This window comes from Populus nigra, chromosome 14 (genome assembly GCF_951802175.1).
Source record: "Populus nigra chromosome 14, ddPopNigr1.1, whole genome shotgun sequence".
In the NCBI taxonomy this organism is placed as follows: Eukaryota; Viridiplantae; Streptophyta; class Magnoliopsida; order Malpighiales; family Salicaceae; genus Populus; species Populus nigra.
Genome location: NC_084865.1, coordinates 13375118 through 13401579, shown reverse-complemented (window position 1 = coordinate 13401579; position 26462 = coordinate 13375118). Strand labels below are relative to the sequence as shown.

The 26462-nt window shown below is 33.2% G+C and overlaps 4 protein-coding genes and 1 long non-coding RNA gene across 7 annotated transcripts; 3 read left to right on the top strand and 2 right to left on the bottom strand.

Annotated features, from left to right (window-relative positions):
* Positions 1–68: 68 nt before the first annotated feature.
* LOC133672254 (syntaxin-112-like) lies at positions 69–2235 on the top strand. 2 transcript variants are annotated; one of them, XM_062092618.1, is made up of 3 exons: positions 70–353; positions 870–944; positions 1035–2235. In XM_062092618.1, the coding sequence occupies exon 3, from the start codon at positions 1061–1063 to the stop codon at positions 1955–1957; it is 897 nt and encodes a 298-aa protein (XP_061948602.1). In that variant the 5' UTR covers positions 70–353; positions 870–944; positions 1035–1060; the 3' UTR covers positions 1958–2235. The 2 variants fall into 2 exon arrangements, with proteins under 2 accessions (XP_061948603.1, XP_061948602.1); XM_062092619.1 differs by lacking the exon at positions 870–944 and having other exon boundaries at positions 69–353.
* Positions 2236–3552: 1317 nt separating this feature from the next.
* Positions 3553–6481, bottom strand: LOC133672690 (putative glucose-6-phosphate 1-epimerase). The gene is made up of 10 exons (XM_062093180.1): positions 6230–6481; positions 5920–6036; positions 5709–5822; positions 5566–5617; positions 5326–5463; positions 5011–5109; positions 4592–4689; positions 4303–4410; positions 4112–4193; positions 3553–3873 (listed from the first exon to the last, which is right to left on the bottom strand). The coding sequence occupies exons 1-10, from the start codon at positions 6286–6288 to the stop codon at positions 3808–3810; spliced, it is 933 nt and encodes a 310-aa protein (XP_061949164.1). The 5' UTR covers positions 6289–6481; the 3' UTR covers positions 3553–3807.
* A 2424-nt stretch (positions 6482–8905) lies between these two features.
* Positions 8906–11473, bottom strand: LOC133672796 (laccase-11-like). Its single transcript, XM_062093327.1, has 6 exons — positions 11259–11473; positions 11010–11161; positions 10664–10908; positions 10424–10552; positions 9361–10284; positions 8906–9250 (listed from the first exon to the last, which is right to left on the bottom strand). Exons 1-6 carry the CDS (start codon positions 11364–11366, stop codon positions 9120–9122), a joined length of 1689 nt encoding a protein of 562 aa, XP_061949311.1. The 5' UTR covers positions 11367–11473; the 3' UTR covers positions 8906–9119.
* Positions 11474–17120: 5647 nt separating this feature from the next.
* On the top strand, positions 17121–20807 carry LOC133673029 (uncharacterized). Its single transcript, XR_009834941.1, has 2 exons — positions 17121–17716; positions 18496–20807. It is a non-coding gene; the product is annotated as an uncharacterized LOC133673029 (long non-coding RNA).
* A 2211-nt stretch (positions 20808–23018) lies between these two features.
* On the top strand, positions 23019–26074 carry LOC133673138 (tubby-like F-box protein 5). 2 transcript variants are annotated; one of them, XM_062093801.1, is made up of 5 exons: positions 23019–23244; positions 23840–24237; positions 24331–24418; positions 24823–24952; positions 25044–26074. In XM_062093801.1, exons 2-5 carry the CDS (start codon positions 23884–23886, stop codon positions 25720–25722), a joined length of 1251 nt encoding a protein of 416 aa, XP_061949785.1. In that variant the 5' UTR covers positions 23019–23244; positions 23840–23883; the 3' UTR covers positions 25723–26074. The 2 variants fall into 2 exon arrangements, with proteins under 2 accessions (XP_061949785.1, XP_061949786.1); XM_062093802.1 differs by having other exon boundaries at positions 23019–23358.
* The last annotated feature ends 388 nt before the right edge of the window (positions 26075–26462 follow it).

Sequence of the window (26462 nt, the reverse complement as noted above, 5' to 3'; positions counted from 1 at the left end):
TAGCCTTTTGAATGTAGTCGGTTTGATTATTCAACTGCCATTTCATGACCTTAGGAAGGAATTGCACCGTCTCAGCAATATTAACGGCTACTATTTCCATTCAACTAATTTTTGAAAATTTTGTAACCGTGTAAAGAGGAGTTATAAAATTGAAAGATCACAATCCCCCCTCTTCTCTATCTCCCTCATTATCTTTACAAAACAAAAAAAAAAACTATTTCAAGTGTTTCTTGATCTTCACTTCACAACTCTAAGAAACACGTATCAGAAGTGAAAGAGCGATAGAAGGAGATAGAGAAAGGATGCATTGGTCTCTTTTGTAGAAAGCAGAGAGAGCCATACATTTCTCCAAGGTTTTAACCAGACCCCACTTTTGTTTTCTTTCTATTCTTCTTGATTCTCGTGGTTTCTTTTAGTTTTAGTAGAACTTTTGGGGGATTCTTGAATTGCCTTGACTTCCCAAACCATTTCTTTAGGTTAGTTTTTTGTTTTCTTTTCAAAAACGCTTTTTGTTAAAATCGGAGAATTTTCACTGCTTTGTAGAATTTGATAACCGTTGTTTAACTTTTATGTGCTGTTCATGATGGGTTTGACATGAACTGTTGAGGGTTTCTTTGCCATGATTTCTCAAAATTGTTTCTTTAATGGTTTCTTCAAGATTATTTCTTTTCTCCTTTCCAGAAAACCCTTTTCTGAAGTCAGTGAATTTTCTTAGTTTTGTAGAATGTCATACCCATGAATATCTTGTGTACTGTTCTTGATGGGTTTACTTTTTGCGCGCGTCTGTCACTGTCATTATCTATATCTTTAGATTTCTTGGAGAACAGGATAAATTTATCTAAAAATAGTTAATTTTCTGTGTCATTTAGATCTCTTGGAGGAAGAATTCTTCAGAATCTCAAGATTTTTTAAGTGCTTAATCGAATATTGAATCCATTTAGGAGGTATACAGCGTTTTCTTTTGCCATTCTTGATCAGTAGATATTCAGATTCCCGCATTACTTATATTTGTCTAAAAAATAAGTTTATTGCAGGTGGTTTTTGCAAAATTCTTGCAAATATGAATGATCTAATGACAAGATCGTTCTTAAGTTATGTGGAACTGAAGAAACAATCCCAAAAAGACCTTAAAGCCGAACTCGACATCGAATCAGGCCAGCTAAACCCCACAGATGAACCAAACCTCTCTCAGTTCTTCCGTGAAGTCAATGAAATCAAGATCGAAATGGAAGAGATTACCAATCTCTTGTTTGATCTTCAAACCCTTAATGAAGAGTCAAAGTCTACTCACAGTGCCAAAGTTCTTCGTGGCGTAAGAGACAGAATGGAATCAGACATAGTTGCAGTTCTTAGAAAGGCCAAGATTGTGAAGGCAAGACTAGAATCACTAGACAGTTCCAATATATCGAATTGCAAAGTCTCAGAATTGTATAGAGAAGGGAGTCCTGTTGATAGGACAAGGATATCAGTCACCAATGGCTTGAGAGTTAAACTTAGGGCGATTATGAATGAGTTTCAGATCCTGAGAGAGAAAATTTTTTCAGATTACAAAGATGATCTGAAAAGAAGATACTACACTGCAGCTGGAGAGGAACCAAGTGCAGAGGTGATCGAAAAGATTATTTCAGGAGGAGGGGGAGTTCAGATGTTTGAAGGGAAAGGAGTGATGGACTTGAAGAGTACAGAGAAACATGAGGCTGTAATGGATATACAGAGAAGCTTGAAAAGGCTGCATCAGGTGTTTCTTGATATGGCTGTTCTTATTGAAACTCAGGGAGAGAAGATGGACGATATTGAAGAGAATGTCGCCAAAGCAAGTAATTTTGTAAGTGGTGGAACAAACAGTCTTTACTATGCCAATCAGATGAAGAAGAAAAGGAAGACATGGTGTTTATGGGTTTTGGCTGTGGTGGTGATCATAATTTTGGTTTGCATTATATCTACGTTGGCTACTTGAGAGAGCAGGGAGGGGAACTATTTGAGTACTGTCAAGTGATAGTTGTTTTTGTTTCTAGTTGCTTGCCTGTAAATTCATGTCTAGTAGATTTTTTAATAGTTCAGAAGGGATCTCTGACTACTTTACAGCTTTAGATGGCTTTTTGAGTAGTTGAATCGTGAATGTGGTTGTCATTTAGCTAGATAGATTTTGAGGTTCCGTTAATTTGTCACCAATGTTTCATAAGCAAAATTTAGGAGAAACATTTTATGAATGGCGTGTCTACTTATTCCTGTGTTGTTCTTCCCTTGATTGTTGATTTAGGCATTTCTGTATCAAATTCCTCATTCTAATCTACCTTAGAGTGCTTTGAGCGATGAGCAATGGATTCTGAACTTATTTCTTGAGAAATGCTGAATTTAGCATCTCATGAATGGAACAGATCAATGCTTCTGATGCTTTTTAGCCTTCTAAATCAAATTCTTTCGGCAGGCTGTGATACTAATCCAGACGGATCACATTTACTTTTTAGCCTTTTGAATCAATCTCTTCCTGTGTGTTACAGTTTGGCAAAGATTTTCTGCAGAGATTCAAATTGTTACACGGATGGTACGTTGGACTGACGGTTGTTTTCACCGTTATTCCGGGCCTTTTAAACTTAAGAGTTCCTTGAACTCCAACTTTGATCTCATAACCTCAGTTGTTTAGTCATTTTATGCCTCTAGACGAGTCTGGACTCTTTTAAATGGTAAAAACTAAGGTTAACAGCAAGCAATGAATGGAGAGCAAACCTGAAGAATATTATACCAGTACCTACCATATGTAACGATCAAGAACAAAATTATTAGCCATATGTTACTGTTGAGCAGCGAGATCTTCATCTGAAAATTATGCTTGGTTGTATTTATAGTAAAAGCCATAAAAGTTGCTAGTTAAATGCATGTTTGACAACAACAGCTCCTGAACGGGCTGAAAACTTGATTTTGATGAAATAGCTAGGTAAAATTGATAATCAAAGTGGCAACCAGCCAAAAGTATGACATCCAATGGAGGCACATAAACAAATCTTTCCATCTTGCGTTTACAACCTTGTCAAGATTGTTAGAAGACAATCTAGAGCTAAGCAATACAAGAAATATCATCGCTGGAAAGTTCATCAGCTTTCTATAACTAGGAAAGCAATTCAATGGCTTCTTGCTTGCTTTAGCATACCAATTCATTCAGAGTCAAATGTGGCAAAAACTATCTCTGCAGAGTACATGTTCAAGCATGGAATAAATTAAGTAAATCCAAGCCTAAATGTCAAGCATGCCTCGTGCTAGATACCATCCCAGAGATCAGGCTCCTAGCTTCCTCTTGCTCTCCAAATTATAGCAACATAACTAAATGCCTCTGTGGTTCTGACAAAATAAGCTGACTGCACAAGAACATTATCACAGGATATGCTAATGGAAGTGATCAATGGAATTCCCACATCATGTACCAGGCATTTAGTTATGTTGCAATAATTTGGAGAGCAAGAGGAAGCCAGGAGCATTATCACAGGATATGCTAATGGAAGTGAACAATGGAATGCCCACATCGTGTGCCATTGCATTAGGATGTGCTGCTATTCATTTCAACAAAATGCTAACGCCCTTCATTGATGTATGTATTACTCATAAGGAAAGAGTGAGGGACAATGACTACAACAGCCGCTGCGTTTAGGCCTTTCATTTACATAACCTTATAAATGACATTGCGGAGAAAATTAAACACCGTTATTGCTTTATAATGGAAAGTTTGGCAAAACTGGAAACAGGAATCAAATGAAAAAAAAGTAGGACGATGGTATTATTCTACAAAAGCTGAAAACAAAAGGCAGCTATCCTTCAGTCAATGCTAAGATGCTGCTTAGCTGTCCAGGACTGCTGAGGCTCTAGCTGGACATTTCCAATCTGCAGTTTACAATTGAAAAACACAATCCCCTTTTTAGAAAATTCACCACACCACACAAGTATTCATCAGGAAAGGCAACTAGAAGTTGTTTGGTATATCGCATTGCTAGATAGAGGAATTTAGTACGCAATCATAGCTGCCAAGAACTAGGAATCAGAAAGATAAAACTCAACTTTCATGATGCTTGGCAATTATGGAAGTTGGCAATTATATTACAAGAAGGTAATATTTCAATACCTGTGCATTTTCAACACAAACAAAATCTTTGTAGCATGCTTCCATCTGCAGATGCGGGTTCCACAAAACAGTATCTGACCAACTGCAGGGGTCAAAAGGACAGCAATGTAAAATATATGAGTACGCAAGTGAAACAAGAGAAATCATGGGGATAGCAAAACAAGAAAATCAAATGAACTTCCAATTCATACTTTGTATTCTTGATAGTTATTACATCGCCCAAGCCATTATCTAGCTGCAACTCACTTGGAGCATCAAGATAAACTCGGTCTACAAATCCAGGGAAAATCACCACATCCCTGCATTATTTACAGGACAATTAGAAAGTGCAGATATATCTCCTTATATTGAACAAATCACAGAAGAGGAGCCACTCACCTCCAACAGCCCAAAGACAACCATACGTTATTTTCAAAGAGAAACCAAAATCAATTTGATATAGGTTTTCTGTATGAAAGGTGTGCATAGAATGTTACTGACCTTTCTTCCTTGCCCTCCACTGGATTGGTAGGATCCAGCTCTTTGTCCAGGGTTTTGCAACCTTTCAAACCTTTCACAGATGCTCCTGTTACAGATGCCTGCATGATATCATCTTATCATTTACAATAAAGTCCTGTATAGTTCACCAGGCCATCGGCTTTTGCATAATTTTCGGTTTACAAGCATCTTTCTCTCATTGAACAACCAATAATCTCCTTCCGACAACACATAAAACTAACAATACTTAATCATAGAATGCCTGCTCCATTCCTCCAAATTCAAGGAGTTTTCCAAATCATTCCCTCGTATCAATAACTCCTATTCAGAGTCCCACATTTTCATTATGAGAAATGAAATTTACTAATTTGGTCAGACCAGCAGAATAGCAGTTTGCTAAGCATGGAAAAAAGGACACTTACACTGAAGTATGTGTGCAAAGCACTAGTGAATGAAAATGGCTTGTTATCGGTATTTGTGATTGTCAGTTCTGTGGAAATGCTCTTTGAATTTAGAATGACCTGAAAAAAATTAAATGAAAAGTAGATGTTCAGTTGCAAATACATAAACCATAATTATTTTACATGACGCTGTCCAAAAGCTTATTAGAATAGCTGGACAACACCAAATGCCTGCTAGCACTGCATATACTTGAATATATCTGTTATATTTGAGGTACATGAATCAGGAACAATTTATGTATTTGCTGTAGCCAAGCTTATTAATGTTTACACTACCTTGTATAGAGCTTGAAAACCGAAGTCCCACATGGAACGACTATAAGGACCATCCTTGAGCAAAAGGGTTACCACCGGATTGCCATCGGCATTATCAGAATCAACAACTGACCAATCCAAATTCCTAGCAAATCCATGCTATTAAGCACAGGCAACACATCCCCAAAGTTCAACAATATAGTTAAAGAACATAAACATAAAGTTAGACACATGAATTTCAGAAAACAAAGGGCATCGTACCTGCTGAATAGCACCGGGGCCAAACTGTGGGAAACAATGTGGCACACCTCCACTGACCCAATTGCAAAGTAACAGTCAATACATATTGAATGTAAAGCCAACTGGGTCCTTTAAATGCTTAAAAAGAATACAGAATTATGAACCTGATTGGTTTTTTCTTGTTAAACACAGCATCCGGCCTAACAAAAAGGAGGTCTTTTCCATTGGGAACTTTCCAAGATGTAAGGCAACCTCCAAATAGATATATCTCTGCCTCACTAAAATAACCCAATAAACAAAAACAATAAATTCACAAACTTTATAACACAAATTCACAATATGTATTGAGAATGGTGTGTAGCTATATGTACTTACCTACCATGAGGAGAAGTGAGGACAACCTTGGGCAAGTTACCTTCACCTTCTGTGACTCTCACACCCACAGTTGTACTAGTTTCTTTATTTACACTTGCAAGTGCCATTCCAGAGTATCTGTGTCACATGAATTTAACAAAAAACCCATCAGAACTTGATTAATAAATCAAACAAATAAACACAAAAATCAAGAAAATTAAGCTACCCTTCAAGTATAAAGCCAAAGTGGATTAATTAATTTTGCAAGAAGTGAAAAGAGTGATGAGAGATTTAAGGAGAAGAGGGAGGAATGGAGGGAGGAATTTCTCACCGGTTGACTCGGCGTAGGTTAAGGTTAGGAAGAGAAAATGACATAGAGACCATCGCCATTGTTTCTTTTTTCTTAACCAGTTAAAACTGTGATGCAATGCAGTGCTACCACTTGAAACTTTTAGCCACACAGATAGGAAACAGAACAGTGTCAGTTACTGGCTGTCTCTTCAACTGTCGAAGGAGTTATGTTTGGCTCAGCAATTATCAGCATGCGTCATGTGATCGTTTATGCCGTCATCCGTGCTCTTCTTCTACATTCGGATATTCCCTTTTCATTTTCATTTTCATTTTCATTTTTACATTCGGATATTCCCTTTTCATTTTCATTTTCATTTTCATTTTTACATTCGGATATTCCTTTTATCATAATATTGGTGGTATTTAATTATTTTATTTTATTTTGCCAATTTCTAGCGATACGTTGATATTTTAGGCTAATTCGTACAAATATCCACTTGAATCAGAAGCGATTTTGATTGACCCCCAGAAATTATTGTTGTTTTTTTATTTTTTAAATATAAAGTTTTTTGATTGATACCTATTCTTTTATATTTCATTAATTTTCTTTTTTTAATAATTTAGGAGTTACTCCTGCCTTTTCTTATAAAATATCAGAAAATTAAAAAATGATATTTGAAAAACCAACCTACATCAGTTATAAAATAATAAAAAGGTCAAATTACTATTGATATGAATTGTAAACCATCTCAAATTTTTATTTTTATTCACATATTTTTTTTTATTAGTTTTTTTATTCGTATTAATTTTTTTTATTGAGTCATTTTGCTTTATATTTAATAATTATAGTTTAATTTTGTAAAATTTACGCTAAAAGTTTGGATTATAAACAGTAAATCATTTTAATTATTTTTTTTACATTCTTTTTTTTATTAGGGTATTATTTTCTTTCACATTTTTTTTATTAAGACCTTTTATTTTTCATTTAACAATTATAGTTTGATTTTACAAATTGTTGTTTAGTAAACCATGAAATAGTGTTTGAAATCATGAAAATAAAAAGTAATGCAAGATGAAAGAAATATTAAAAAAATAATGAAAATGCAACACAAGATAATGACACAATTCATTGTGGGTTGGGTTGGGTTGAAATAATTACTCACAATATTTTTTTTATCTTTTTATAAATTTTTATCACTTGACTTTTTTTATTTTCAATTTAATCATTTCATATTAAAAGCTCGTTTGTTTTTTGCGTTTTAAAAGTGTTTTTGAAAAAAATTATTTATTATTTATCTTTTCTTTGCTTCAAATTATTGTTTTTTAGTTTTTTCATATCGTTTTAATTTGTTAATATAAAAAATAATTTTTTAAAAATAAAATACATTATTTTGATATATTTTCAAGTGAAAAGTACTTTGAAAAACAACCGTTACCACGATACCAAATTTGCTCTCAGTTGATTTAGGATTAAGTTTGATGTTTTGTTTTTGTTGATTTTATATCGGGCTCTGGTGGTGTTAAAAATAAATTTTATCATTAAGTTAATGCTTGATTTGACCAAATAAAACTCAATTTTACTAATTCAAATTAATAAATTCAAATTAATTTATTAATTAATTTTATTAATTTAATTAAAACTCAATTTCAAGGTCAAGCATGTATTCAATGTTTTTTTTCTAAAAAATAACATCTTTATCTTTATTTTCTAACTCAATATTTAATTGGAATCAATACATTTATTATTATTTCTTAGTACATATAATTTTTAATTTATTTTATTAAATATATATATATATATATATATATATATTTTAATTTATAATAAAAAAAATCATTAACAACATCATACTATTTTTTTCTTTGAAAAAAAAGCCTTCATTCTAGAATCAAAATAGTACTGTGGTAAAAACTTTATTTGTGATAAGACGAAGCAATTGTATAAAAAATTTAACCCTTAATAGTTGTGATTTTTTAATGATATTTTAGTAGTTTTTTTTTTAAAGAAAAACATGTGAGACTTGCATTTGAATCGATCAAAATGGCGTATAATTTAATGGTGTTGTTTGTACGTTTTAGTCGATATTTTATATATATAAAAATTGTACTACTCACATATTATTTAACAGAAAATTAGATAAAATATAATAAAAGAATGTTTAAAAATAAAAATAATAAAAAAAAATCACAAGGAGTAAATGAAAATGATTTATATCTTAGAAGGCGAGTACAAATTGGGCATTGAATTCATGACTTCCATTAAAGGTGCATGAAGTTCAATGGCTTGATTTTAGAAGGTTCTCTGACTGAGTAGATGGGAGTATACAGTAATTATTTAGAAGTATGGTTGTGATTATTTTTTAAAATATTTTATATATTAAAATATATTAAAATAATATTTTTATGTTTTAAAAATTATTTCTGAGATTAATATATTAAAATAATCAAAAAATAAAATAAAAATTAATTTTTTAAAAAATATAAATTGGCCCGTATTTCTGAACATTAGTGTAGTCCTTCCATGAAGAGGTCTCTAATGTAAATTTAATTTTCACTTTGATAAATTAATTCTATCAACTTCCCCCAAGAACATGACGAGCTAGACAAAAGAAAGGCACAGATGGTTTCTTCAACTTTGAAGTGAAATTAAGAACATTACAAATAGCATATAGAACATTTACTATTAATAATGAGACAAGAGAGCGTGCAAGATTGATAAGAGTTTAAAGAATATTGGGATTTCCCAGATATCATACATTTGTGGAATTTCTTACAATTACATAAATTTGAGTCTCAAATAGATCAGATCTTACATTTATTAGTCAATCTTTGTCCTCAAGAAACATCCTGCAGCTTTTGCAGGAAGCAGCATAAGGGGATTAATTACATCTTCAACTGGCTTGTCAGATTTTACTGTAGCTTCAAAATGTCTAGCAAGGTGGAAGATCCTTAGGAGGAGGCAGAATAGATTGATCAGATCCAGGCCCTTCTTCTACCACAAATGCTGTTTTTAATCCCCACCCAGTATGCAGCTCCAAATGACAATGCATAAACCAAACACCTACGTACACACAATCAAACATTAAAAAAGAAGAAGAAGAAGCATCAGTTAACGCTATAATGTAAACTATATTCTACTTTATGCATTTTGCTTAAGATGTTAGATCATACCTGGATTATCTGCTCTAAACCGAATAGCAGTCCAGCCCCCAGTAGGGACGCCAACTGTATTTCTCTCCACGGGATCAACCAGATTATATTTAGCTGGATCTTTAGCAGGATCGAAGTTTCCGATTCCTGTGCCAACAACAAAGAAGTTATAGCCGTGAAGATGGAATGGATGCGACTCAACTGTTAGCAAGTTGGTGTCTTGAAGAACAAGTTCCACAGTAGAATTAAATGCAATCTTGCTAAGCCTTGTCCCATGGACTGTTCCAAGACTTGCTGTAAGTGGTGCGCCAGTGTAGTTGAAAGGGGTGGGAGGCTTGTCGGGAAAATTGGTCTTAAATACTCCACTAATGTTGAAGTAATGAGCTTGAAGAAGTCCAATTTGAGGCATAACAAAAGAGATATTGTTCAAGGAAGCTAGGAGTCGTGTTCCGTTTACGCATGTGGGGCATGAATCTTTTCCGAAACCAACCGTGTAGAAGAGATTTCTGTCAACTTTAAGGGGTACATTTGCTGGAAACTGTGGAGTGTTCAAGCTTCTAAGCTTTCGGTTGTAGCCTAACGCGAATTCTGTATCATTAGATGCAGGCAATTGAGGGAAGGACGGGAGGACAGTGTTCGGGATTCCTTGGTATTGCATAATTGCCGTGGCTGTTTTATTGTCTACAGGGAGTGGAACATCCAAGAAAGCCCTAGTAGCCATGAAATATCTGCCTGGAACTTGGTTGGCTAGGACCAGAACATTTGTGGTCTGGCCAGGTGCGATTAGTATAGTTTGAGTGGTGAATGGCTTCGTATAAACTGCATCAACCTCCACTACTGTCATGTTGTGACCAGCTATGCCAAAGAAAAGCTCGTCGTTGAGGGCAGCATTGATGATTCTCAGGAGGTATGTCTTCCCTGATTCAATCTCCATTGCAAAAGTATCTAAAACAAGCATCAAATGAAATGAATGTCTTTTAATTAGCACTTCATGAATAGAAACCAACTTTGGCTTTAAGCATTCCCTAGTCATACTGTCATATTATACTATGGCTTTAAGCATTCTTTAGCTTATTTTGCTTACGTTTCTCAGAACACGGAAAGAGAGGTCCTGGCTTCCCGTTAATTGTGTGTGCATCTGACATATTTGGTGGCAAACCCATTTCAGCCCCTTGCTTTTCAACCTCTTCCACATCAGTGTTCCACCATTCCCCTAGAGCACACACCAGCAAAAACATTTGTAATCAAACGATGCGACTATACATTAATGGGAAGCATAAGGAAAATAATTTTGATACGAAATAAAGTGCACGTAGACTCCTACCTAAGAGAATAGGGACTTCCATATTTGGTTGTGGGAAAGGATATGGAGTTCCTTGTTTAGGCATAATGACAATTGCACCATAAACTGTAGCCCTTAACCAAAGAATATGTGCATGCCACCATAAGGTTCCTCTTTGTCCTGTTACATTGAAGTCATAAGTGTAGCTGCTTCTAGTTTGGATTGGACATTGTGTTATATAAGCTGGTCCATCTGCCCAGCCATTGCGATATTGCTTCAGTCCATGCCTACAATGACAACCAATCATAGTTATTCAACTGGGATTAATCCATAGAAATTTTCTCGTTAGTTCTGTACAGTTAACAGTATGGATATCAGCATGTCCTACCAGTGAATAGACATGTTATATTGTGCGTAATTAGTAACATTGACCATAACTCTATCTCCTTCTCTAACATAAATAGTTGGCCCTGGAAACCTCCCATTTACAGTTACAATAGGTTTTGCATGGCACAATCTGCTCACATTCTTCACTTGAATCTGAGGGGGAAAAAACATCAAATTGTATAAAAGTCGAATTTAGTTATCATCCAAAGAAGTGTATATATGTGCATGTGCATAATCTAATTTAACTCACATCAAACTGATATTTCTTTATAGCAGCTTCTGCTGGAAAAGGAATGAATCCTAGAATTCCAATGAAAAGAAAGATTAACCATGACAGGAAACCTCGACTGCTAGCCATTTTTTCCAGGATTTTTCTTGTATTCTTTCAAGGATGAGGCACACATAGAAGTGACAATATGAAGAGTTTATATCGACTCATGAAGGCAAGGAAATGGATTCGGTCTGTTAAAGAACAGGCTGTAGATCGATGAGTAGGTAGAAACTAAGAAGAGGTTGGACCCCAAAGCTTGTAAGCAAAATACTGAAAAAGACTTCAAGAGCCATTGACTGACGTAGAGGCTGGGATTCTTAACCCGTGTAGGAGATTATAGCAGAAGCATCAAATCAATGAGATTATTAATGCCTATATATTTTTCTTTTTAGTTTTTCTCTTTTCTTCTTAGTTCGTATAGCAATGGAGCTTGAGAGGTACATAAGGCCAACCGAATCCCAAAATGCGCTTATGCTTTAGAGTTAAGGGAAAGGAATAGCTTTCGTGGTGATGAGTTTGCCAGGAATTCCTTTTAGCATTCAACGATTTATTTACAAGGTGATTTTCTCCTATGGAAATACTCCATTATTATACTTCTTTTATGGAAGCAGGTCAGATATCATTCTCTACAGCCCCTAAGGTGCAGATATGATGTAGGTGGTTTTGCTCAGTCATATGCACGTGGATAGCTACCATAGCAACAATATTTATGGACCGATTTAAATCTGGGTTATGTAGAGTATTTAAACTATAGAAAAAGTCCATAACATTAAGTTCAATGATTGTATTGTGCTCAAATCTTGTATGGGGGCTTTACTGGTTCAATTTTAAAGGTGTTTTTTGGGATAGTTTTGTTGTTTTTTTTAATTATTTTCAGATTTTCTATTTTGTTTAGTATTTTTATTACCTTTTTTTTATTTTTAGATTTTCCATTTTATTTAGGTTAATTTAAAGAGTTCATAATAATTTTGAGATGCAAAGTACATGAAGAAAAAATATTTAATAATAAAATTTTAAATTAAAATTTTTGTATAGTGATTCTATTATGGAGAATTGTGTGCTTATAACCCTGAGGAATATAGTTCAACTGGTTAGACCTAAGATTTGCTCCCTACAGGTCACCAGTTCGAGTCTCACAAACATCAGGGCCACTAGAGGCTTACATGGTCGTTAACTTCAGGGCTCGTGGGATTAGTCGAGGTGTGCGCAAGCTGACCCGAACACCCACGTTAATAAAAAAAATAAAATTGTGTGCTTATTGTTTCTCTTATATTGTTTTTATATGTGTCATGATAACAATCTTTCTACTTTTTTGTATAATCTTATATTGTTCTCTATTATGTGATTTTCTACTTTTTTGTTTCTATCTGGAATACATTAAAGACACGTCAAAGCTCCGACTATGATATCACCAGTAACATTAGAAATATCTTAATAAAACGAATCCAACGACATTAAAAAATGCCACCAATAGTAACATAAGTGTGTTAGACTTACCACCCAAAAGTGGTGGGTGACTCACTAAATGTGACCAGCTTCATTTATTGTTGGTAACCTTTCTTGGTATCATTGTATTCATCTCGTCGAAATCTTTTCAATGGTATTGGTTGTGTCGCAATCATAGCTTTGATGTGCCTCTAGTGTTTTCTTTCTTTCTTTTTCTGTCTCCTCTCTCTTTATAAATAACTTAACCCTAATCGTAATTCAAACCTCAAACTCTAACCATGCCCCATCCTTAAGGTGCAAGTTACATAACCATTAAAAACTAACACTAATCCAAACACTAAATACTAACTCTAATCCAAACCGCAAACTCTAACCCTAACTAATCTCTAACCCCAAACCTTTAACCACAAAACTAACCATAATCCAAAACCCATAACCAAAGAAATAACCCTAACTAATCATAACTATAATCCAAACATCAAACATTAAACATTAACCTAAAATACAAACTCCAAATCCCTAACCCTAAAAATTAAACTAACATTAAATCCAAACTCCAAACCCTTAAGCCTAAAATATCAAATCTATTTGTCGATGTGAAATTAAGGATTGCTAACCCTGTTTAGGACAGCAGTTCAAGCACCTATCATCAAAATTTCTTTTTGATTTAGGGTGAAATACATAACAATTATAATCTATTTTATTTTTCTTTCTAATTTAGAATGAATTGCATAAAAACAACATTTCTTGCAATGTTTCTTTCTTATAATATATGTGGTTCTCAAGTAGCTTATAATCGAAATTTCTTTTGGATTTTTGATGAATTGTATAATAACTATAATTTTTGTTCCATTTTTATTTCCTATAATTATTTTTTTATCAAACATATTATAATCAAAGTTTCTTTTAAATTTAGAATTAGTTGCATAACAGCAACAATTTTTTGCCCTTTTTAATCTTCTTGCAATTTCTTTAGTTTATAACACCTGATTAAAAGTTATTGATTTAATAATACAACTAATCAATTCTCACTTCATTCACAGTAAATGCATATACTCAATAATATTCAAATTAAGACTAAACTCAATAAACAATCATTTTATCTTAATTTGTTCACGTTGTAATTTGTAAGATTTTGATTTTAAATTCTAGTACTTCAAATTAAGATTTGAAAAAAATATATATACAAGAACCTCAACTTAACCAACCCGAAAAAATACAAAAAAACAATATCACAAGTATACTAAAACACTTGTAAAATAAACTGCAAGCTCATAATTAATATAATAACACAACACAAAGTTCATCAATGTACAATTTCACCAAACATGAGAAGAGAGATGTCTTCAAAGCTTATGTGGTCACAATATCCAGGCTGGTTTTTTGCTTAATTCGGGACTGCCAAGACTAGATGCTTAGTAAAGAAACTTCATTTTGCTTCAAAGACAACCCCACCAATATTCATTTGGATAAAATAACGGCAGAGTATTTCAATCTTAAAGTAAAGAAATAAAGGGAGACCGAGGCATAAAGCTTAGTCTATGACCTTTGGTCCCTAACGTTTCTTATTTTCCAAATATTGGTTACACTGTTATAGAAACCCTCCCATATCTTAGCCTTCTCTCTCTCTCTCTCTCTCTCTCTCTCTCTCTCTCTCTCTCTCTCTACCAATAGTGAAAACAAAACAAACATAGAGGGTTGTAGTTCAATTGATCAGGTTTTATGTTTGCTCTCTAGAAGTCACCAGTTCGAGTCTCACAAATCTCAGAGCCACTGGAGACTTACATGTATAGTCGTTAACTTTAGAACTCGTAGGATTAGTCGAGGTGTGCACAAACTGGTCCAGATATTCATGTTAATAATAATTAAAAAAAACAAAACATAAGAAAATATAGCAAGCAAAAACGTTAGAATTGTTAGTGGAAAAGGAATATCACCTGCATAACAACCCTAATACGTATTTTATTTCTGAATATTTTTTTTTGTTTGATCGATAGGTTTATCGTTCTTTGCATGGTTGTCGGTTAACATCGTTGTTCTTCATTTGATTTTCATGCCTTAATTAAAGAGATTGAGAGGCTATGGAAGCAGCTGAGGCCCTCGCCATAGCAGAGGTGTAAATTAAAAACTTGAAGGGCCCTGGCCAATTGAGATCTGGCCCGGTAGTATCTGATCTTTTTTTTTTTTTTACGCCAGAAGAATAAGGAGCCTAGAAAAGATGCTTCCGAAAACAGAACTTTTTTCTTTAGGATAGTTTAATTTATTTGATAGATTCTTGATATTTTTTTACTCTTAAGAGATATTGATTATTTTTTCCTCGTAAGAGATAAGAATGTAAGGGGTGTTTAGCCTGCATTTCAATTGGAATTACACTACAATTTTAATTTTTTTTTACTTTAAAATAATTTTTTAATATTTTTAAATTATTTTGATGTGCTGATATTAAAATTAATTTTTTAAAAAATAAAATAAAAATATTATTTTAATATATTTTCAAATAATTTTTTATAAAAAAAACAATCTTTACCCATAAATACCTAAAATCTAAAACTCAAAGACATTTTTGGTCAATGCCCTCACTGTTGTGGGGGGAGATGATGGATCTATAATCTATCATGTCAGAATTTGTCCAAGAAGTTGAAGAAAAAAAACATTGCAATAGTATTAATGGTTCAATAAATTGATTGACGCAATAAATTATGTCATCATATATAATTTGTTTATTACATTAATCAATATTTTGATGTAATTTCTTTTTGTCATAGATAGAACTTCATTGTAGTGAGAATTTTAATAGAGTTATATAATAATTTCTAGAGTTCAATAAAAAATATTTGTCACTAAAGACAATGGCATATGAGTTTTTGTTTTGATTATTACTGAAAATATTAAACACATAGTTATAAAATTCAACTAAGCATGGTAACTCGTTAAATTAGAATATGATTTGTATCAAATTTTATTTTAAATCAATCCTTTATTATTTACTAAAATAATATTTTTTTTTAATATAGAATGTAGTATTTTCTATGGATTTATAGATGATTTCTTGGAATAAATCAACTTTGAAGATGTGTATTATAACTATTTTGTATTGCAACCTGCCAAAATCAATGATAACTTTTGATGAATAATGTCAACGAACTATCTCAATTCAATAGCTTAAACTGTTTAGTGAGATTTCAAGACATGACTTATATTATTCTCCAACACACCCCCTCAAGTAAAAGCCCTTTAAGCTTAAAATTTATATAGACCCACATTATCTTGTGCTTAATTTTTATCAAATAAATAGGGATGGTGAGATTCGAACTCGTGACTGTTTGGTCATCAAGGCTCTGATACCATGTCAAAGAACCATCTCAACCCAATAGCTTAAGCTGTTAGGTGAGGTTTTAAGATATGATTTATATTATTCTCTATCAAATGAGTCTGAGTAGCAAACGAATGAAAACAATGCACCAATGTCACGGTGCAAACCATGTTCCCTAAAAATTCAAAACAATGTTAAAAAATAATTTATTTTTTGTGTTTTGGATCGTTTTGATGCGCTGATCTCAAAAATGATTTTTAAAAATAAAAAAATATCATTTTAATGTATTTCAACATGAAAAATATTTTAAAAAATAACCATAATCATATTTTCAGAGAGGCTCGAAAGAAAATATAAAACCAATACTACGAATAAACCAAGAAAATGCGAACAAAAACTAAATTAGTTCAAAACAAAAATGTTTTACTTTTTTTCAATCACTCAGTCACTATTTATTCTTCGGCAGTAAAGTATTTTTATAAAAAAATAAAATTTTCAATCACTCAGGCCATAGCTAGTCTTGTACAAACAAACAAAAAAAAAATGCACACAAATAAGACGGCTATTGCCTGTTTTTCAAATGTGGCGACTCCATTGTCTATAAATTATTGAGAAATATAATAATATGAATTCCTTCGTTTTTCTTTAGAGAGACGAGTCTTTATTATTAAATAAATCCGTTACTAGCTAGATGATTAAGTTTTTAGCGTCAATGGCTTGAAAAAGGTAATTTTCTAATATGTTTTAAATGTCTAATATAGTCTACTTAATTTAGCATTGAATATATATTTTTAACAGGATTTTCAGAGAAGAAAACTATCGAAATTAGTTATATGATTACTTTTTTTATTTATAGAATTACCATGCAAGCTAGACAAATAAGAGGGTTTTACGTGCAAGTCATGTGATTAATCTTGATGGTTTAATTTAAAATCTTGCTAGAAAGGTAGATTAGAAACTTAACGTGCATTCAAAGACAAGATTTGCTCAATTAAAAATATAAATATATTATATCAACGCTAAGATTTGCTCAAAATAAATCTTGATGTATCCTTCTCAAGCCTGCACTAAGCGGCCAAAAAGATTTACACTTGAGAAGAGAGAGTGATGCTATAATAATGTCCTATCAGAACAGATAACAGGAGAGAAAAGGACCCGTGGGATGGGATTTTTCACAGAATCATGACTGCATAAAATGCACACAAGGGGTTTGGCAATGGTCACTCGAGGGGCCTCATGCCATCACTAGTCAGGGAAGCATATTGAGAGAAGGGCTAGCCCAATCTTATCAACAATGGCAGCCAAGTGTTTCATTTGCACACACAGAGAAAACTGAGAAGCCTTGAGTTGTCTCCATCCTCCAACTCAGACAAGTCTAAAAGGACTTGAACAAAATAAGAACACAAAATGTAGTGATGGGTTCCACAGCCAACCAGGCAAGTAGGCAAATAAGCGTGGCAGCTAATGATTCCTTAACATGCAACTAACCAGATTCAAGTGAATGGCATGGCATTTTGACAACCTTTTTCTTTTTTTTTTTCTTCTGTCCCTTCATCGCCTAAACTAAGCAAACGGAGGAAAGATCAGCATTATTGCCTTAGCTTCGCATGCACTTTAAATTATTAGTGTGCTCCAACGAGTGAGAGACGTCACCTAACATCAACAGCCCTGGGGGGAGGTAACCTAAAATTCTGCTTTTCATTATTAGTTGCTCTTTTTTATATCGCAACTCTCAGGCCGTGGAGCCTTGTGTGTTATCATATCCACCATCGGACCAAGTTGTGGATTACACTGTTTCAACAATTCAACCTTCCCCTCCGGTGAGATTTGAAGGGCTTGGTCGAGAGAACAGATTTTTCTGTTAATCCCAGGATTTTGATCCTCTGGCAGCGTTATTCTCACATCTGCATTTATTATTTCCACTTTATTGACTTTTTTAGCGGTTAATTAAGGTCTGTTTAGTCCTGCTGATTAATCGTTTGGGAACACGATGCAAACTGTGTTTTTAAAAAAATTATTTATTTTTATTAAAATTTAATATAGTTTATATATTTTGAATTATTTTAATATGCTAACTTATATCAAAAATAATTTTTAAAAATAAAAAAATATTATTAGTATATATTTTGACAAAAAAAATTATTTAAAAAGTAACCGCTATCACACTGTGAAACATAAAAAATGAAGTTCATTTTCGGGTCCAGCTTTTCTAAATTATCCCCTTGTATTTTTATAAACTTGGAGTAGTTGTGACTCAATTATACAACCTAAAAGAACAACGAAAGTATATGTACCTAATAGTAAATATGCTTTTTTTATCACATACCTAATAGCAAACTGAAAGGACAATAATTATTATATATATTGAGGAAATCATTAATTAGATTTGAGTTTTTTACAATTACGTCTTGAACTCAAGTATTTAGGCTTGAATGTGAGCTTTATTTATGTTTTCAGGCTTGATATTTTCTACCAGACAAGTTTTCTATCATAGGTAAGGATCTTCTTATGCTAAAATTGGTGAAGTAAAAAAGGGAAATAGTATATAGGAAAGAGAAGGAGAGTGAAGTACATATAGTTTTTCTATGAATTTATTTTTTTCTATATTTTATGAGGTATTTTTACATCTCCATTAGGTGAAATTACCTTGTGAAAAGTGAAATAATAAGAGAATAATTGATTTTCCTTTAAGATAACCTAAAAAGATGAGTGTTTGATTGTTGTGTTTTCCTATATCATTTGGAAGAAAGGTTGGTGCTCGCGAGTGATTAGCAAAAAATATTAGGATCCATTGAGAAGACAAGTTGGTGACAGATAATTATTGACGAGAAAGGTATGCACGCACTGAAGATTCATGCGTTAGCATTAGAGAGAGTAGCGTTGTGGGGGTATATAACTTTTTATAAAGTTTCTGATCCTCAAAGAACAAAATTAAAAGTAGAAGTTTTAAGAGTGTTTTTGTTGGTTATGCATAAAATTCAAAAGCTTATATGCTTGTGGATTTAAAAACTGATGTGATAGTTGAATTTGTATATATTGAATTTTAGATCCTATTTTAATAGTATTTAGTATATTCTATTACATAAAAAGAGGATGAGTGCATGCTCTTAATAGAATTTAAAATTCGTGTTTAATATAATAAAAACATGTATAATTTCACCTATATAAATATAGAAGTGATGTCATTTTCTTACAAGAGTTAGAGTCTACTCTTGTAAATATTCATGAAAATGAGATTTTAGCATATGATCATAATAAATATTAAACATTTGTAAATCTCTCTTAGGAGTTTGAAAAGTATTTTGTGTATAGCATCATCTTTGATTCTGCAACAAAAATTTTGATTGAATTCACAAACATCAATAATTTTAGTAGAATTCAAGTTCTAACACTAATTAGAGGTTTAAATTATAAATTTTTTTTTTGTAAGCATAATTATATCAAGTGAGAAAATAATAATTACAAACCAGTGAAGAATTATTGGTGTAGTTTATAAATAAATAAAGTATATAAAAGATATTTTATCCCACGTGGTAAAGAAATACTCTCTCCTAGGGAAATTTTATCCGTTGAGAACTCGGTTGAAATCCTGCAAGTATGATACTTATGACAGAAAAAATAATAGCAGCAAATCCTCTTATGAGATTTGAGGACTGAATATACACACGGAGGAGAGATAAAACTCCGTGCCCATATGCGGTCCACCTGGAACAAAATGTGGATAATGGCAGTATCCAGGTGGCCTGCATGTCATCCAGAAACCCTTGCAATCCACGTGCAGCTGTGATCCATGTCGCATGCTGGCACTAACATTACGTACAATCCCTATTTATTTTTATATTTTAAAAATATTTTTTATTTTTTTATTTTAAATTAATTTATTTTTTTAAAAGAAAAAGATTGTGGGTTAGTGTAATCACATGGGTGGCTAGTATTGCATGGTCCCTCGTGCTCGCCGTGTCTGTATGGAGAAGTAGACAGGACTGGTCCTTCATTGGTTTTTGTATTTAGCAGATGCACATGGAATATCATCTACGGGAAAGTAAGAGTGTATTGTGACCTGTGGTTTCCTTTGTTAATTTTGCTCCTTTTATGAGCTGAATTGTTATTTCACATCCTCCAACTCTTTATTTCTTTTCGATTGCATCCTAATCTTCTATTTCAAACAACACTCGACTGTGATGATTCTCAATGCTTCAACAAACACTTCTTGTAAATAACTTTATATACTTTTTTAAAAAAAATATTATATGTTTTTATTAATTTCATCTCTTTTATTTTGAGATCTATTTAAGTACCTTTACACACACACACACACTAATTAAGGGATGAGTTTACTCATTACATTATTATTTGGAATTCAAATTGAAAGGAAAACATAAAAATGGAATCTATGCAGAACCTGACAAGAAAAGAATTGAATTTGAATATGCTACAAAACCGATTCAATTTCCAAAAAAACCTGAAGTTTATTGTACGGAAGTCGAGCTCACGATCTGGGAGTCGTTCCTTCCTCTGTATTTGTAGGCTCCATCTCTAGTCAAAACAGAGATGACGAACATCGCTGATGGAAAGACAGGCAGCTAGTGGGAACTATGTTTGAGCCCACCAGCTCATCAGATTCATCAAAACTTCTTCCATTTTTTCAACTCCGTGGTGCTCTGCCTCGGAGCTCGTCGCTGCAAGCCAATTAGAAACGATTGTGTCATTCGGCTGTCACGAGAGCATATACATGAGAGAAATTTATTAATCTATGTTTTTTATTATTATTTTTATTTGCTTTCTTTTACCTTCCTAGTTTTTTACTTTCCTGTTATTTTATTTTTTTCACCTCTTCTTGTTTTGTTTGGCAGTAAATGAGAGAAATTTATCCTTTTAAAAAAAAATTAAATCTTAAGACACCAGTACTCTTTCTGGTTTTGTAAGGATGCTATATGTCTCTATTTTAGATTAAGTTTATAAGTGTAGTGTCTCCTTCAATTGAAAGGGGAAAAGAATATCGAACAAATAGGATAATTGGTTTTTAATTTAATTTAATTAATTCCTTAAACATAAGGATGATATGTTCAATTTATGTTATTTTTTCTTGCTTAAATATGATTTTATTTTGGATTTGTTTTAATTGTTTTTTCTTTTTATTTTTAACCTTTAATATTTGATTGATTAGAATTGGACTCGGGGTGAGCAAAAAAATCGAGAAACCGATTAAACCGAGAAAATAAAAAAAATAATCGAAAAACCGAACCGTAAAAAAAATCGATTAAAATATTGAAAAAATCGACCGGTTCGGTTTTAGTTTTATAAACCTGAAACTAAAAAAACCAAACCAAACCGAATCCAAGCCAAAAAAACCGAGTCAAACTGGAAAAAAAACTGAGATAAACCAAGACAAACCAAAAAACTAAATCAAACCGGTTTGAACTGGTTTTTGTTCTAAAAAAATTTCAATTTAGTTATTTTTTTTTATAAAAAACAAACCGAACAAAAAATGATCACCCATAATTGAACTCCTTATTTTGTTTCGATATGGGTTCATGGGGTATCACAATATCATACTCTAAATTATGGGTTTTGCAACCTAACCATGGTTAGCTTGGGTCGAGTCAATGGGTCGTTATCTAAATATTTTTTTAAAACTTTTTTAAAAAAGTATATCGTCCAATATGTCATCATTTTAATATTTTAAAATGACTTAAAATAAGCTATATTTAAGCAAATCAAAATATCATAAAGTGAGCAAAACATGCTTATATTTAAACAATTGATTTAATTTAATTCAAAACCAAAATTTATTTTAAAAAAGCTAAATTTGAAAAGGAGCAACAAAAAAAAGACCCTGGATAATCAAGGTTATTTTTAAAATTAGTGAAAAATCCTATAAAAAGCAAATAACAGTGAGCTCAAACTCCAATCAAATCAAATATTAAAAAAAAAGTTTGAAAAATGAAAAAAAAAACAAATGAATCCAAACGAATCTCTTAAACCTGTGTTAATATTCAAAATTCACAACACGTTAAATCATAAACCCTGGCTCAATCAAAAACTCAATTTGATGTTGAAAAATGAAATTATAAAAAAATTTAAAAGTTTTATCAAAGTAAAAAATAGCAATAAAAATAAAGGAGGTTAAAATTGTAAAAAAAATCATTTTTAAAAATAATCTCAAATAAAATAAATAGCAATAAAAAGAATTGTGATCAAATATAACATATTAGAAAATTAAAGAAGGATAAAATTGAAAATAAACCTTAAATCTATAAAATAATTCATATAAAATAATTAAATTTTAAAAAAAATAAATTAAAAGGTTGTTGTGAAGTTTTAAAAGGGAAGATTAAGAAGAGAAAAAAAAACATATTAGCACTAAATTAGAAGAAATTACATCACACATGCTGCCCGGTGAGTTTGGTCTCATTGTGATGAATGAAAAAACATCAAAGAAGATTATTATTAACCATTATAAATCACTGTTTAAATATTATAGTTTAAATATTATAGGATGGACGGTTTACTTACTAGCACGTTCTATATATAAACCAACAACTTTTTTTTTATGTATTAAACTATTAAATTGCCTCTCTTTAAAAAGGCCAAGATAAAATTACAAAAGAGCCCCGAGTGTCCAGTTAAAAAATTTTCACTTTTAAGAAAAAAATTATCGCTAATTATTTTTATAATAATAAATAAACCATGCAAAAAGACAGTTTTACTCCAAAGCAAATAAATTTTCCTGAGAAGGACAATCTAGTCAAACATGTTGTTTTAATGAATAGTGTTTTTTCCTGTGCTGTGCTGTGCTGTACTGTGCTGTGATATTTTTGCCACATAAATTAGTTTTTGTTAATATTGCTGTTAAATAAAAAAAAAATACTTGCTGAAAAGTTCTATCATCCATGACACGTGTGCAAAGTTTAAAGCATGGGCAGTTTATGAGTAAGCAGACAGTATATAATCCATATAATACTTTTATATTCCTTGTTTTTTTAACGGATTATTAATTATATCTTTTTTTTCTTTCTTTATTATTAAACCAAGCAAAAATGTGAAAACAAAAGGATGAGCTAGCTAGCTGGATCCGTGTTAAGGGAGCAAATTTCGGTGCTCTATTTTTAAACTTTGCTCTAAACCACCAAGCCGCTCTACCTGGTGGTGGTTGTGCCGGTGGCTCCCTCCTTCGACGGTGGCGGTGTTACTGCAAATGGCAAAGTAATCAAAACATGGTCTTTGTTGCTCATCTTGGATTTTGAAAGCTCAAAGTTTTGATTTTTATGAAATTTGAGCTTGGTTCATTTGAACCCATTTCTGGATTACCTGTTTAAGGTTTGTTGGTTGTCTTTTGGTATAGAAAATGTGGTTTTGATGAAATTTTGATGTCTTTTTGGATCTGAAAGTTGCCATTTTGCCTTCATTTGTTGTTGGATTCTCTTACTAGACGTTGTGATGTGGGTGTTTTGGTGAAAAAGTGAGGTCTTGGATGAATGCTTGATGCAAATCAAGAAAGTTATGATTTTTCTGTGTAATTGGGTCCTTTTGTGTTGCCATAACTTGTTATATCTTCCTTGATTTGGAGTTTCAGATGGCTTTGTGTATATTTGATTAGGACTCCTGTTAAGCATTATGGTTTTTAGGCCTGGGATAAAAGATTCCACTAATAACAGGCAAAAATTGGAACTGCAGTCTCAAATTTGCATACCCATTAAACAAGTTGGGTTATTTTGTTTTGTTTCGTCTTTGTTTATTTGAAGTGAAGGAATTATGTTTTGATTTTATTGATTTTTCCTTTGTTTTTATGTTGTTGTAGTTGAATATTGAATGAACGGATTGATGAACTTTTTGTAAGTTAAGATGTCCATCAAAAGCATCGTGCGTGAGTTGAAAGAGATGAAAGATGGGATTGGAAACATATCAAGGCGAGGACTTGAAGGGAAACATTGGCGTGGCAGGGCAAGGTCACATATTGCACCAGATGAAACACCAGCTGAAACTGATCAGATTGAGCAGGGTCAGTGGGCGAATCTACCGCCAGAATTGCTTTTGGATATCATTAGGAGGGTAGAAGAGAGTGAAACCTCATGGCCTGCTCGGGCAGTTGTTGTTCATTGTGCTTCAGTCTGTAGGTCATGGAGAGAAATTACTAAGGAGATTGTAAAAACTCCTGAGCAATGTGGGAGGCTGACATTTCCCATATCATTGAAGCAGGTACTGGTATTTTCCTTCTTTCTTCAAGTGCCTTTTGGTTTAGTTTTTATCCTGGATGCCTCTTCTTTACTGGTCTTTCTTGCCTGAAAATAGCCGGGTCATCGCGAGTCGCCCATACAGTGCTTTATTAAGAGGGATACTGCAACTTCTACATTTCTGTTGTACTATGGTCTGGTGCCTTGTAAGTCGTTTTCTTCTCTTGCTCTTACCTTGCTCTTAAAAAAGAAGACGTATTTACCTCTGTGGCTTGGGATGAAATGCTTAAGGAAATCTTCAGTAATTATTTCTCATTGCATCTGGACTAAGTCAGAAACCCCCGACCCCTCTTCATTGATCATAGTAAGAACGACATTGCAATGGTTGGAAATTTGGGAGCATAATGTAGCATTGCTTTTAATAGGAAGTAAAGTACTGAACTTTCCAATGATATAATTTTAAGCAACAAGCTGATTGAATTATACTGCTCCCAAATCTTTCTGGCCTGTAGAAATCTCAGCTTAGAGAGCTCCATGGAGGGCTTATTGACTTGAAATGTTGTTAGTTACTACATTTGTTTTTTTAATTTACATTACTATCAATTGACAGCTGAGGGTGAGAATGATAAGTTGCTTTTAGCGGCCAGAAAGATCAGAAGGGCAACATGCTCAGATTTCATAGTATCTTTGGTTTCAGATGATTTTTCTCGGGCCAGCAACACATATGTTGGTAAATTGAGGCAAGTCTTGGATGTGAGAAGTCTTTATTTAATTTTGCCTAAATTGTTTTCTGTTCTTGTTCCTAACAACTCATTGAACAATTTATGCCAGGTCCAACTTTTTGGGAACCAAGTTCACTATGTATGATTGTGAACCTACATTTGAAGTGCCAACGCAAACACAACATGCTAACCGGATAAGTCGCAGATTCCATTCTAGGCAGGTGTCTCCAAGATTACCTGCATGTAACTATAGCATAGGCACTATCACCTATGAGCTCAATGTTCTTCGCTCAAGAGGACCGAGGAGAATGCATTGCATGATGCACTCTATTCCAATGTCTTCCATTGAGGAGGGGGGCACTGTCCCAACACTAACTTCATTAACAGAGACATTTGGTGGCCAGTTTCCTCACCTGTCAACTTCAAAAGGGAAGGAATCAGTCTCAGATATTAGTTCCCCAAGCCCCTCTCAATCACCAGTACCAACCCAAGGTTCAGAAGAGCCCCTGGTTCTTAAAAACAAGGCCCCTAGATGGCATGAGCAGCTACAGTGCTGGTGCTTAAATTTCAGGGGTCGTGTCACTGTTGCTTCTGTTAAGAACTTCCAACTTGTCGCAGCTGTTGAATCGTTTCACAATGTGTCTTCTGCAGATCAAGAAAGGGTAATTTTACAATTTGGGAAAATTGGAAAAGACATCTTCACCATGGATTATCGCTATCCACTTTCAGCCTTCCAAGCTTTTGCAATCTGCCTGAGCAGCTTTGATACCAAACCAGCTTGTGAATGACAACTATGGCGCTTGGAGATAGTTACTGTGTAATCTAAAATGTTTCCCCAAATTTGGAAGCGTATCTTCACTACATACCGAGCTCATCATGCAAGGCCATCACAGCTGATCTTCTTGGTGCAATCAGTGCCGTTTTGTGATCATGGAATTTGACTCGTTTCTTGTTATATCATCCCAACACCATGGAAGTATGAGAAGTTCAGTGCATTGTATCTAAACAGCTCTGTAGTAATCCCTTGAACAATTGTGTAATTGGCGAGAGCCTGCTTTTTAATTCTAACTGTTAGAACCACTTGTTTAGCTGTTAAAATTGCCATCTAGTGTGATCTTTAGGCTTATATGCCTGATATCATTATCTGGTCCAGCAAGTTCCATGGTTGCACTGCAGTTTGCCTTCGGGATTTTACTTGTTTGGGTCATCTCTGCTACATAATAGGTTCCCCACCTGCCATAATATATACGATGTCTTACGGTCTTCCCTGGATTACATTTGCCGGATAACAAGATTACCTTTTGTCTATGCATGTCTTGAACTAGTATTCCTTCACTTGAAATTTGAAACTGATTCTCTCATAGCTTGCCTAAGGTCTTTTTACCTGTTCTTACAAGTTTGATGTTCCTAGTTTCGGCTGCCACGAGGTGGGTCGTCGCGCTTCTTGTTACCCTTTTACCTTTTTCCTTGTTGGTTGAGCAAGAAATCCTCGAAATTGGCTGTTTCTTTGGGAGTATAGATTGCTGCA